At 37.1% G+C, this 14147-nt stretch overlaps 1 protein-coding gene across 1 annotated transcript; it reads left to right on the forward strand.

Moving 5' to 3' along the window:
- The first annotated feature begins 7312 nt into the window (after positions 1-7312).
- LOC18589619 (DEAD-box ATP-dependent RNA helicase 37-like) lies at positions 7313-13783 on the forward strand. The gene is made up of 7 exons (XM_007014666.3): positions 7313-7577; positions 8004-8897; positions 8972-9055; positions 9435-9677; positions 10108-10275; positions 10406-10519; positions 12695-13783. The coding sequence occupies exons 2-7, from the start codon at positions 8127-8129 to the stop codon at positions 13181-13183; spliced, it is 1869 nt and encodes a 622-aa protein (XP_007014728.1). The 5' UTR covers positions 7313-7577; positions 8004-8126; the 3' UTR covers positions 13184-13783.
- The last annotated feature ends 364 nt before the right edge of the window (positions 13784-14147 follow it).

The raw sequence follows: 14147 nt of genomic DNA on the forward strand, positions 1-14147 counted from the left end.
TGCAGCCTTCATGGATTTGATGAACCGAGTGTTCAAGCCTTATTTGGATAAGTTTATGGTGGTGTTTATTGATGACATCTTGATATATTTAAAGAGCCGAGAGGAGCATGAGCGGCATCTTAAGATAGTGCTCCAAATTTTGAGAGAACATCGATTGTATGCTAAGTTCTCCAAGTGTGAGTTTTGGCTCGAAAGTGTTGCATTCTTGAGGCATGTGGTATCTAAGGATGAGATACAAGTTGATTCAAAGAAAATTGAAGCAGTGGAAAAATGGCCAAGGCCAACTTCAGTTACGGAGATTAGAAGCTTTGTGGGTTTAGCTGGCTATTATCGTCGCTTTGTGAAGGACTTCTCCAAAATAGTTGCCCCTCTGACTAAGCTGACATGTAAAGATACAAAATTTGAGTGGTTTGATGCTTGTGAGAATAGTTTTGAGAAGCTTAAGGCATGTCTCACCACAGCTCCAGTGTTAAGCCTACCGCAAGGCACAGGGGGTTATACGGTGTTTTGTGATGCATCAGGGGTTGGTTTAGGATTTGTATTAATGCAACATGGGAAGGTGATTGCGTATGCATCTAGGCAACTTAAAAGGCATGAGCAGAATTACCCCATACACGATTTGGAAATGGCAGCAATCGTGTTTGCCTTAAAGATTTGGAGACATTACTTGTATGGTGAGACTTGCGAGATATACACGGATCACAAAAGTCTGAAGTATATATTTCAGCAGAGGGATCTTAACTTACGGCAATGTAGATGGATGGAGTTGCTAAAGGATTATGATTGTACTATTCTTTATCATCCTGGTAAGGCCAATGTAGTGACGGATGCCTTGAGTCGAAAATCAATGGGAAGCTTGGCACATATTTCTACTGATATGAGATCCTTGGTTAAAGAGATCCATAGCTTGGGAGACATAGGTGTACGTTTGGAAGTTGCGGAGACAAATGCTTTGCTAGCACATTTTAGAGTGAGGCCTATTTTAATGGACAGGATTAAAGAAGCACAAAGTAAAGATGAGTTTGTGACTAAGGCCTTAGAGGATCCTCAGGGTAGGAAAGGAAAAATGTTTACTAAAGGCACAGATGGAGTGTTGAGGTATGGAACCAGACTTTATGTGCCTGATGGTGACGGGTTGATGAGAGAAATATTGGAGGAAACTCACATGGCAGCTTATGTGGTACATCCAAGGGCTACAAAGATGTATCAAGATTTGAAAGAGGTGTATTGGTGGGAAGGACTTAAGAGAGATGTAGCTGAGTTTATCTCCAAGTGCCTGGTTTGTCAGCAAGTTAAGGCCGAGCATCAAAAACCTGAAAGGGCTACTACAGCCATTACCAGTACTCGAGTGGAAGTGGGAACATATTGCTATGGATTTTGTAACGGGTTTGCCTCGAACTAGTAGGGGATATGATTCAATTTGGATAGTAGTAGACCGGTTAACAAAGTCATCTCATTTTCTTTCGGTTAAGACTACTTATGGGGCTGCCCAATACGCTCGAGTTTATGTGGATGAGATAGTACGACTGCATGGTATTCCCATTTCTATAGTATCTGACAGAGGAGCTCAGTTTACTAGTAGGTTTTAGGGAAAGTTGCAAGAAGCATTGGGCACTAAGTTGAATTTCAGCACAGCTTTCCACCCTCAGACTGATGGACAGTCTGAACGGACCATACAGACATTGGAGGATATGTTGAGGGCTTGTGTGATAGACCTTGGTGTCAAGTGGGAGCAATATCTACCCTTAGTGGAATTTGCCTACAACAACAGTTTCCAAACTAGCATCCAAATGGCACCATTTGAGGCATTATATGGACGGAGATGTAGGTCACCCATTGGATGGCTAGAGGTAGGAAAAAGGAAACTTTTGGGGCTTGAGTTGGTGCAAGATGCCACTAAGAAAATACGCATGATCCGTCAGAGGATGTTAACAACACAAAGTAGACAAAAGTCATATGCTGATAACCGACAGAGAGACCTGGAGTTCCAAGTAGGAGATCATGTATTTTTGAAAGTTTCACCAACTAAAAGGGTAATGAGGTTTGGCAAGAAAGGGAAGTTAAGTCCTCGGTATATAAGACCCTTCGAGATCTTAGAAAGGGTTGGAGCAGTGGCATATCGTTTGGCATTACCGCCAGACCTTTCGAATATCCATCTCGTGTTTCATGTGTCCATGCTTAGGAAGTACAACCCATATCCATCACATGTAATACGGTATGAAACCATTCAGTTGCAAGATGATCTAACCTATGAGGAACAACCGATAGCTATCCTTGATAGGCAAGTTAAAAAGCTCCGTTCAAAGGATGTAGCCTTAGTGAAACTGTTATGGCGGAATCACACTAACGAGGAGGTAACGTGGGAAGCTGAGGATGACATGAGGACAAAGCATCCACACCTTTTCGATATGTAAAGGTAACCCACTCTACATTGAGTTTAATTTTGGGGACCGAATTTTTATTAGTGGGGGAGAATGTGAGACCCTGTCAAGCTCTATTAAAAGATGGTATTGTACCGAGTGGTACAACTAAGTTAAATCGAGCCTTGAACTAATTCCAATAGAAATTTTAAGAGGAAATTGAAAATTTTGAAACCTGCAGAATGGCTTAGAATAGTGATTCGGAGTTCAAGGTCCAGTTTGAAGTCCATCAGGAAAATTGACCGATTAGGGACAAAACGATCATTTTACCATTTGATGATTAAATGGAGAAATCTAGCCAAGATTTGATCACATTTGACCAAGAATAATTATATGAAATATAATATTGATTATTGGAGTATAAAATGATGTTTAGTAGTGAAAAATTGTGATTCCCGATATTTTTGGAGTACAAAGGTAAAATGGTAATTTTATCACTAAAGGACTAAACGGGAATTTTTAAAAAAATAATTTTTCCCCATTTGGTTAATATTGATCAATATTAGAGTTATTTGAGGTTGAAAAGTAGAAATAATGTGATTCTAGTACATTTTAGAGTATAGGGATAAAATCGTAATATTTTCGTCTCGGGGGCAAATCGGTAAATTTTTCGCCCCAGCACTTGTCAAGACCAAGGGATTTTAAATGTGGTAGGATTGGATAAATACCAGAATAATTGTGGTGGAAAATTAAGAAGAAAAAGTCAAAAAGTTAAAATTGGGCCAATAAGCATGTGACACGTGGCATGCTTGATTATTTTATTATTTTCTATAGAAATCAGCCCATTAAATCCCCAATTCTCTCACCATATTCGGCCTAGACAATCAGCAACAAGAAAAAAGGAAGAACAAAGGGAAAAACAAGAAAACCTAGGTGGAAATTCAAAGAAAAAGTAAAGAAATCAAGGAAACAAGCTAGGTAAGTTAAAATTTCTTTAATTCTCCTTGATACCTAGCTTACCCATGCTTTTGTTCTTGATTTTCATGGTTGAATATTGAGTTATCATGATGAATTCAATTGTGAAAAATGGGTATGGAAGAGGAATTGTTGTTGGAATAATTTGATTTTAGACTATGGTAGTGTTTAGGGATAGTTAAATATGGTTATGAACAAAAACACAAAAGAAATATTCAATTTCTCTAGGGTTCCTTGTTGGTCGAACCATGAGGGCTGAACATCAATGGGGGATTGTTTTTATTTCAAGGAAAATGGCTTCGAAAATGATGAATTAAGGTGAAACGGTTATGTAGAAAAAAAATTTCAGTGCTAGTGCACCAAATGACTGAATTTTTTTATAAGGAACTGTGAGGGTTCTAATGTTGAATTTGGCTTTATTTAAATGGTATGTGGTAAATTAAGGTATTAGAGGAAAAATGAATTAATTTAGAGGTGATTTGGACACAATCGCTAATTAATCGGGTGATTAATCGAATTTAATCGATACCCTGATTAAGTGGTAATCGAACGTTTTTTTTGCATTTACATATCAAGCATTAGTAATTTAAATTAGTTTATATCAATTTAGGGACAATATAGTAAATTCCTCGACTTTGTTATTTGTCAAGGTAGTGAGACGTCCGGAAAAGGCAAAGGAATTGCGCCTAAGGACTATTAGTCCGAGTGCACTCAGAATCTAGATTTTCGACACCTGTGAGTGGACTGCCTATCAAAATTGTTTTGGGAATATGACTATTTTGAACAAAGTGTTTGAATGATTTTATGCAATTTTTCATGAAAATGAATGCCTTGGGAACAAGTTTTTGAGAAAATGTTTATGTTATGAAATGTGGTTATTATGGATTTTTATGTGGCTGCATTATGTTGATATACATATATGCTTGAATATAATATTGTGTAATTATGTTGACTCGACTATGTGCGAGTAGGGAGTGCGCATAAGCCGAGGATGACCCGATTATGTGCGAGTAGGGAGTGTGCATAACCCAGTGATGACCCGGTTATGTCCGAGTAGGGAGTGCGCATAACCCGGTGATGACCCAGCCATGTGCAAGTAAGGAGTGCGCATGAGCTGGTGATGATGATGATGGGTTGGTGAGATGATGATGATGGGTATATACGTATATATATATATATATATATATATATATATATATACATATGTAAATGTGTGTGTTATAGCAAATTGATGGACAATGATTTATGGTTGTAATGTACGTGAAATTTGACACATTGTACTTTGAGAATTTTCATGAATTTTATGTTGATTTTATTAGTTTAGCAGGATGGCTTTTTGTTGAGTGAGGAAAAATGTTTCTCTTGTTGCTCCATTTTCGCTGCAGCGAAATTCATGCTCGCTGCAGCGAGAAACTTTTGGGTTTGGAGGGGTTTTAAATAGGAATGAACTAAATTGTATTGTTTTGAAACAAGTGCATCATGATTTTAAATTCTCCCTAATTGTTGCTTGTTCCCTTCCTTGTTCACTCACTGGGTTTATACTCACCATTTTCAAATTCATGTTTTCAGATCACGAGGCAGCCGATAATTAGGACGAGGTGTCCTTCTAGACCTGTGTCCATCTTTTGGTAGGTGTCTCGGCATTCGGTAGCTGTATATTCATTCGAGTCCCTCCGCTGGAAGTCGAGTATTATTTTGTTATGTATAAATGAACTTAATGTAAATTTTAAATGAGTAATGCCAGTACGAGTTGGCAATGTATATCACTATTTTGATTCAAAGTTATGAAATATGACTTAGTGATAATAGATGGAATTATAAGTAAGATAAATAATAGGCTTGCTTGGGTTTAGTGGATTACGTCCATTGGACCCATGCGCGGGTCATGGCCCAAAATCTAGGTCGTGACAAAGGCACTAATGATTTGGACAATATACGGGTGTCAATGGAGGGCCCAAGTCCAATGCCATGATATGTTATATGTGGTAACGGAGTGTGGATGAAGTGCTCCAATCCATGGTATTAGTGTCAATGGGAGGACACTTGTGTGATGTTGTCTTGAGACACGGTTATACAATATGTGTGTGACAATATTTGTGATGAAATGAATACTATTATGTGATTGCTTGATAACGTACAAATTATGTATGTATGTGATACGCGGTAGATCCTAGCATAGGATCCTATATGAATCAAGTATAAGTATGGAAATACCCCTAGCTCGGGTTTAAAAGCAAGGTATCAAAACCCTCACAAGGGATCTAATACTCCAGGTAAAAGTGTGATATCTTTGTTTTCATAACAATATTTTTTTTTCATTTTTACAAACGGTAAATCTTACTTTCATAAATGAGTTTATAAAACATGTTATTATTAAAGAAAGTTCTTTGTTTTACAATAAATCTCATTTTCAAGTATTTGAATGAGAAAGTTATGATTATGCAAAAATGCATGTTTATCATAAATTTATGATATATGCAAAAACTTACTTATTTAGCTTGTCCCTTTTCCGGTATCCACTTATAAAGTCTTTGTGACTCATCTGCTAGTTTCTCTTATTTTGTTTTACAAATTAGTATCTCGCTTGGCTTGGCACCTTGTGGAGGAGTCACTTAACTCATATTTAGTAGGTGTGATAGTGCCTTCCTTCCAAACCTCTAATGTCATTACACTTTGCAGTATGTCAAGTCGAGTGTTTTGCATTATTTATACTAATGTTGATATTGGGAATTATAAATAAATATTGAGATACTCATGTTTACTTTATGATCGTGGATTATTGTGTTGAGTCTCGAAATGGTGCATACGAATGATGATACCTATGGTGAAAGGAGCACATATGACAATAACACGAGATGTGTGTTGGACTACAAAATTTATGTGTTATACAAATGTTAATATTTTAATGAAAGCAATCCCACACTTTATGTAGAGAAGTTCCATAATTGTGTGATGGTGCTCATTGTTTGTGAATATATTATAATGTATGGATGTTCTATGAGTGTAGAGGATGACAAGCTCGCAAATGTTGATTTAAAGGCTTACTTGGACCTAATAGGTCATACCCACATAGATCCATACGTTGATCATGTTGTGAAAATGGAATGTGACAAATACTATTCATAATTCTTAACATCAAATGTTGATAAAATTTTACAAAATACACACCAACCAAACAATTAAAAAAATTATAATATTACCACAATAAAATCTTCGCCCATAAAAAATCTTGCTGCATAGTAAGGGCGTCCTTTAATTTGATTTGATTTTAATCAAATTGATCAAATAAATCATCAAGATGGGGAAGCTACTGTTGTCCATTGAGAAACATGAAAAAGAAGGTGCTTTTGTGGTTTTCATCATAGAGCTTGAAGGTCATCTAGACAACAATTTACTTTCTCAAACGAAGGGAAGATTACTTTTCCATTCCTTCGACGAGAAGGAGACCCCATGGCAAAGTTACTGTTCTTAAAATGCATCATGTTAAATATAAATATTTCTTCTATCACTTTTTAAATTCTCAAATTTGTGAATTACATTTCACATTTAAGATATGTAATTATCATGAAAAAAATATAAACAATTAAAAATTTTAAAATATTTATTGACTTTAAAAAAGAACTTCATCAAGTAATCCTTATAAAGTTATTGGCTTCAACTTTTGGTAGAAAGCAAAAAGAAAATGAAGTAATTGACTCAAAAAGACTTGGGCTTGAAACAACTTCCCCCGTAAGGGACCACTGTTGAAAAGGGGAGAAAAGAAGGGCATCCGTTGAGAATAGTCCCATCCCATTTATTTACAGCGAAGTAAATTCAGTGGCGTAACTTACCCATTTTAGATGCGTTTAAGACCGCTCGTTTCCTTTAGCCGCAAAATTTATACGGACCCCTCACTCTCTCTCTCTCTCTCTCTTTTTTTTTTTTTAATTTTTAAAAATATAATAAAAATATTCCAAATTACACATTTGAATTAATTTGATAAAAAATATATAAGAAAAGAGAGAGAAGAAGAGGGAAATCGGCTAAGGGAGAGAGGAAACTTTTTTGATAAGTCAAGAAAAAAGAGAGTATAAATATAAAGTGTTTGGTTTCAGAGAGAGAAAGAAAGATATTTTTTTTTTTTTGTTTTTAAAATTGTTCATCGCCTTTTTCTTCTCAGCGTGTGTCTGCATAATTAGGGTTTGTTTTCGTTTTGGATCTTCATTCTTTGGACATCGAATTTCAGGGTTTTCTCATTCTCAGGTTTCCATCGCTTTCTCCTCTCTGCGTCCATCTGTCTATGTAATTAGATTAATTCATTTATGCATTTGAATCTCTTATTTACGAGTTTTTTTTGTAGCCTTAGCAGATCAGTTTTGTTTCTTTTTTCCTTCTCTCCGTTACTTTTTTGGGGATTTTGGTTCTCTGTCTTCTTGCTGTTTTGCATTTGGGTTTTCTTTTTTTGATTACGCGACAGGAAGAAAATTATGCCAATCAATTTTGGAATAATTCGATATTTGTTTTCCTATTCTTTTTTTGTGGGTTTTATATTCCTTTTCTTTGGGCTACCGAATAGAGCCAGCTGATTGTTTACATTGACATGTTGCATTTGGGTTACTGATGATGTAAGATTTGATAGCATCATTTGTTTTGATGGATTTATTTTATTCCTTTCTATGGTTTGATCAGGTTGGACAAATTTCATATTGGAAATAATTTTGTTAATTTTGAGGGGCTTTGAAGTGAATTCTTGGATTTTGACTAAAAGGGGTGCTGTTAAAAATTTTGGAAACTTGGTGGTTGTGAATTGTGATGACTACACGAACATCATGGGCAGATTTGGCTGCGAATTCTGCAGCCGAGAATGTAGGTGTTGGTTCTTCCTCTGCTAGCAATGGAGCTGTTGGTACCACCTCAGCTGCTGGCCGACCTGTTTATGTTCCTCCACATCTCCGTAATAGGCCATCTTCTTCAGACCCGCCTGCTCCTACTTCCACTGGTGCTGCATCAAGTAATGACCGACCTGGATATGGCGGATCCCGTTGGGCTGCTCCTAGGACTGATTATTACAACCGATCAGGGTACAGTGGTGGTGGTGGTGGTGGTGGTGGTCGACCTGGTGGATGGGGTGGCAGAAGTGGTGGTTGGGATCGTGGGAGAGACAGGGAAGTTAATCCATTTGGAAATGATGATGATACAGAGCAGGTGTTTAGTGAGCAAGAGAATACTGGGATTAACTTTGATGCTTATGAAGACATTCCTGTTGAGACTAGTGGTGATAACGTGCCACCACCTGTCAATACTTTTGCAGAGATTGACTTGGGTGAAGCACTTAACCTAAACATTCGTAGGTGCAAGTATGTGAAGCCGACACCTGTTCAAAGGCATGCCATCCCCATTTCACTTGCTGGGCGGGATTTGATGGCATGTGCACAGACTGGTTCTGGAAAGACAGCTGCCTTTTGTTTTCCAATTATCAGTGGAATTATGAGAGGCCAGGTTCCACAAAGACCCTTACGTGGGGCGCGTACTGTATACCCACTAGCTCTTATTCTCTCTCCTACCAGGGAGCTCTCAATGCAAGTGGGTGTTATAATTTTGTCAATTTAATTAATTTGTGATACCATGGAATTTACATTTTGTGATTATTATTGCAGATACATGAGGAAGCCAAGAAGTTCTCTTATCAAACAGGTGTTAAGGTGGTTGTTGCTTATGGGGGTGCCCCTATTAACCAACAGGTGCTTTTTCTTTCCTTTCCTCTTTGCTTTCGTTTTATCCCTTATTATTCTAGTTTTACTATAATTAGCATCACCTAATATAGTTGTGCAATAAGTTTGATGTATTTTCTGTATCAACTCTCTACTTCTATTTAAGAAAAAATTTGCACTCTAGGTGGTGCTGGCTAAAGTGGAACTATCCTCACTTCTCTTGAACATATTTCTTAAATTTACAAGTTCTGTACACTTTTCTCTGATGTGTCTTGTTGCTATGCAATATACTTGCACATTTCTTCTGTTGCTAGCACAAAAATTTGAAATTCTGGTTTTGATTTTGAGCTCTACTACATTTGCAAGTATATTTGTTTTACCATAAGTTGATGATGTTCTATTTGGCCAGCTGAGGGAGCTGGAGAGAGGTGTTGATATTCTCGTGGCAACTCCTGGAAGATTGGTAGACTTGCTAGAGAGGGCTAGAGTTTCTCTACAGATGATCAGGTACTTGGCCCTTGATGAAGCAGACAGAATGCTGGACATGGGTTTTGAGCCTCAAATAAGAAAAATTGTGGAACAAATGGACATGCCCCCTCCTGGTGTTAGACAAACAATGCTATTCAGTGCCACCTTTCCAAAAGAGATACAGGTTGCTCCTGTCTTTTGTAATGAATCCTTTAATATTTGCCTGCTAGTGTGTTTAAATTTTTATTTAAGTTCTTATGAATATTTAATGCTTTACTAATGAGTGAGGCAATATACACCCACGCAGAAGCACCTGCATATATAATAGAATCTCTTATTTTCTTACCTCTTTACATTATGAAGTTATTTATTAGATTCATACATTGCATGCATTATTCTTTGTTATTCTGGCATGTATTATGTTGGAATATTGTTTTTTTTATTGGCTACAAGAGTTAGAGCATTACGGCTCTAACTTAAGTTCTTTAGCCAAACCCCAGTCCATTCTTGCCACTTTAACTACGCCCAAGTTGCTACTATCTTGGAATATCATCTAGAGTGGATGTATCATGTGTTTTGGTAATTATTTACCCTTTCATTTTTGTTGCATGCAGAGACTGGCCTGTGATTTTCTTGCAAATTATGTTTTCTTGGCGGTGGGACGAGTTGGATCAAGTACTGATTTGATTGTCCAGAGAGTAGAATTTGTTCATGAGTCAGACAAAAGAAGTCACCTTATGGATCTTCTTCATGCGCAGAGGGCAAATGGTGTCCAGGGAAAGGTACTAATTAATGGAGATTCCTATATGACTCAGATTTAGTTCTATATGTAAATCATTTGTCTACTTTATGGTTTTGTGAATGAGACTGTATCTTCCTATTTTGAGATAATTTTGTAATTTAATCTTGCAGCAAGCTCTTACATTAGTTTTTGTTGAGACAAAAAAGGGAGCTGATTCACTGGAACATTGGTTGTGCATGAATGGTTTTCCTGCAACTACCATTCATGGTGATAGATCCCAGCAGGTATTTTTTTTTGCTTTTAGTAATTTTTATGCACTTATGTTGAGTTTAATTGTTAGACTCTATAGAAGTGTATTTAAACCCTAGAATATTTTTGTTGGGGCTTATTTGTTTGCTACTAAAGCTTTATATTTATGGTTATGGGAAGTTGCTGCAGATATGGCAGGGTATTTAGTGCTGCACAGTTGGATGGTTTTAATAATAATTAAGTGGCTAAACTTAAATAAAACTGAGACCCCCTGCAGCCTAGGAAGTAAACGGTTTCTGGAAATTTATGAATTGGAAATTTGCATTCTCTGGACTTAAAAGGAAAAAAAATGGCCTACCAAGAAAAAAAAGGGATGTCTATGCTAAACCATTGCCTTTTACATTGTTGTAGACATTTTTTGTGTTAATAATTGTTTAAAAGCTTGAGCTTGCTTATTTTTACCTTCACTTGTGGGTTTTGCCTACCATGGTTCTTTGCCTAGTTTAGAAACTTGGAGTTGAATATGTTTTCTGACATAAGGAATGTATGCATTATCAATTATTTTGGGGACAGTAAGGTGCTGCACCCCTCTTTGAATTTCCCTCAAATGCCTTTCATAGGAGAAATGATTGATATTTTTTTGCAAATAAGCATCCCTAAAGGTATCCACCTTGATCCCTGTAGGTATTTGTATCTGAGAAGTCTTTGGGTTTGTCATGCCTATGTGCATAGCTGAGGTGTGGTAGTATTGTCAATAGATTTCTTTAATTATTCGGTTAGTGTGGAGTATTGATAATTGCAAATTCCTCACGGTTTTCTTTCGGATAATGCCCAATGATTCTCTTGGGACAAATTTAAACAGTTAGTGGAAGTACCTCCATGTGGACAGTGACCTGAGTATTCATGCATGTAAATGATAGGTAGCGCTTTTGTGTTACTTTTAATTCTAACCAAGCCAATATATTTAGAGTACACACTCAATGGTATCTGGTTTTGATGTCTATGAGTTGGAATGCCTCATTGACGAGGAAATCCTTATTAAATTTATCTGTAATCCAATGAAGCAGATAATTTCGTGATCTGACAAACTTTTATGATGCTAATAGTAATTGCCAAGATACTTCACAAGCTTCTGAAGGGTGGACCGTTAGAATATTTGCCTAGATGTTTAATTTGCTTCTATAGCTGCAATGCCTTAAAATCCCTATTAGAGTGCCTTTTTTTTTTTCTGCCTTTTTTTAAAGTAATTTAAGTTTCCATTTTTGGGAAATTTTTGTCAGTGAGTTACTTCTTAATTATGTTGTTTCCTGTTCTTGGAAAAACACATTCTTTTGGTTTTCTGTTGCCGTATATGTTAATTTGTGTTAATCTGGTTTATTTAATGGGGGATAGTTATACCATTTATAAGAAGTGAGAGAAGTTTGGATGAGAGGAATGGAACAATTTGCTAAACTGTAAGCTACTGGTTTGGAATTGGAGCATAATTCTCGGTGAATCCATCCTAGTTGTTTTTGGTGTTTTTTCCTTTTACTCTCCTGGCTGGAGTAGGTCATTGTAATCTCCCTTTCAGATTTCCTGTTCTTCTTTCTTTTGTATTTGGTCCTTGATGATCCATTAGTTTACTAGTGATCAATATTCTTTTTTTTTTTTTTTGTGCAATTTCTAACCTATGCCGATTCCACACTTGATATTTGTTCTATAGGGAGCTTATGCAGAACTTTTGGTGACCCCAGACTTATCTCTCATCTCTGTTAATTGATGTTAATCATTAACATGTCTGTTAATGGGTGATGCATTTATATGCATATGAGTGTGGATATTGACTATGCATATGCCTGCAGTTGGATTTCTACATGAAAGAATATATCTAATAAATAAGTGGGCCTATATTCCAAATTATTTATATTCTAGGTCTTCAGATCTCTAAGAATATTAGTACTTGAAAATAAAAACAATGGATCAGTCGGTCCTTTTTGGCAGTGCCTTTGTTTTTGGTTGTAAATAGTCTTGGCTTACATCAGTCACACTGTGTACTTAAGGCTTGACATTCATCCTCCTCTCTGTTTCACCTCATACATATTTTGAGCAATTTTTTCTCTAATTTTCATGTATAGAATGCTTCCAATGCTTGTAAAGTGAATGATTTTAGCTGTTTGGCCTTACAATTCTTTATCTGTTGTTAAGATACATATTTATTCCGTATATTGCAGGAAAGAGAACAAGCATTACGGTCATTTAAAAGTGGTGCTACCCCAATCTTGGTAGCAACTGATGTGGCAGCCCGTGGTCTTGATATTCCTCATGTTGCACATGTGGTGAACTTTGACCTTCCAAATGATATTGATGACTACGTTCATCGAATTGGACGGACAGGGCGTGCAGGCAAAACTGGTTTAGCCACAGCCTTCTTCAATGATAACAATGCTTCTTTGGCAAGGCCATTAGCAGATCTAATGCAAGAAGCAAATCAAGAGGTGCCTGCTTGGCTGACCCGATATGCTGCTCGTTCGTTTGGGGGGCGGAACCGACGTCCTGGGGGAGGCCGCTTTGGTGGGCGTGACTTTCGAAGGGACTCATCTTTCAACAGGGGTAATTTAGACTACTATGGTGGGGGCAACAGTGCTGGTGGGTATGCTGCTTCTGGCGGGTATGGTGGTGGCAGCGGCTACGGTCCAGGTGTTACCAGTGCATGGGATTGAATACTCACATTTTTTAAGTACTTTTGAGTGTCTAATAGTATTAGAGCTTCCCCTTTCTTTCATAGGAACTACTTTTTTTTTGGTCTACATTATCATTTGCTAGCAATCTTAGTGATTGTCATTTTATACTTTAGTAGGAGGTTATTATCACTATTACAAGGGAGGGGGATGTAAGTTTGGTGTCGATGTGGAAGGAGTAGAAGCTGCGTGTATCATGTTAGTAGGTGTTGGTGAAGGAATTCTAACCAAATAGGGATTACTTCTTACTCCTCTTTTGCTGTCATATTTTGATCATTTTCTGTTAATTTTGTTGGGTAATGGGTTGCAGAATATGTAGTGGGAGAGAGAGGGTTTCATTTTGGCAACATCCTTTTCGATCTCATAGACATGTTCTTTCCAACCCTCTTGTTTGTGGGGATGAATTGTTGAGAGGCTGTCTTTACCGTTTACAAATGAATATTCCCTTTTGAAAGGAGTTTGAATGAACGACTTATGTAATATTTTGGTGGTAACTGGAATAAGTAGCAAGCTTTGTTGGAAATGGACGATTCTTTTGCAGAAGGCAATATTAGTTGGTAATGTGGGAATCATTCCTCATCATTTGTTGGATTCCTGCTGGTTTAAATCTTATTTTTGTATCAACCCTTGCTCTAATGGTATCATTTCATTCCATAAATCTGTCCCGAAAGTGAAACTCTGGGTCTGTAATATTAGACTTTGCAGTTGATCACAATGCCCGTTACCTCTAATGACATCAAATCCAATGATGGCCACAGCTTATTCTAATGATTATGAAGAGAATAGGGTCCAGCGTTGATTATGATGGGAAGAGAAACATATTGCAATCGAGGAAATGGAAAAGAATAGGTGCCGAGCTATACGACCTTCTGTAGGAGAATTTGGTAATGGTTCAGTTGACTTGCATGCATCACCTAATAAGACAAAGTTATGAACCAAAGGACGC

Source organism: Theobroma cacao, chromosome 9, assembly GCF_053813885.1.
Source record: "Theobroma cacao isolate CCN51 chromosome 9, ASM5381388v1, whole genome shotgun sequence".
In the NCBI taxonomy this organism is placed as follows: Eukaryota; Viridiplantae; Streptophyta; class Magnoliopsida; order Malvales; family Malvaceae; genus Theobroma; species Theobroma cacao.

Excerpts from the sequence above, each read along its gene's own strand:
- LOC18589619 (XM_007014666.3), top strand. The coding sequence starts at position 8,127 with ATGACTACACGAACATCATGGGCAGATTTGGCTGCGAATTCTGCAGCC. Across the intron at positions 10,276-10,405 it reads CAAATGGTGTCCAGGGAAAG|CAAGCTCTTACATTAGTTTT; the intron begins GTACTAATTAAT and ends TTAATCTTGCAG. Across the intron at positions 10,520-12,694 it reads ATGGTGATAGATCCCAGCAG|GAAAGAGAACAAGCATTACG; the intron begins GTATTTTTTTTT and ends CGTATATTGCAG.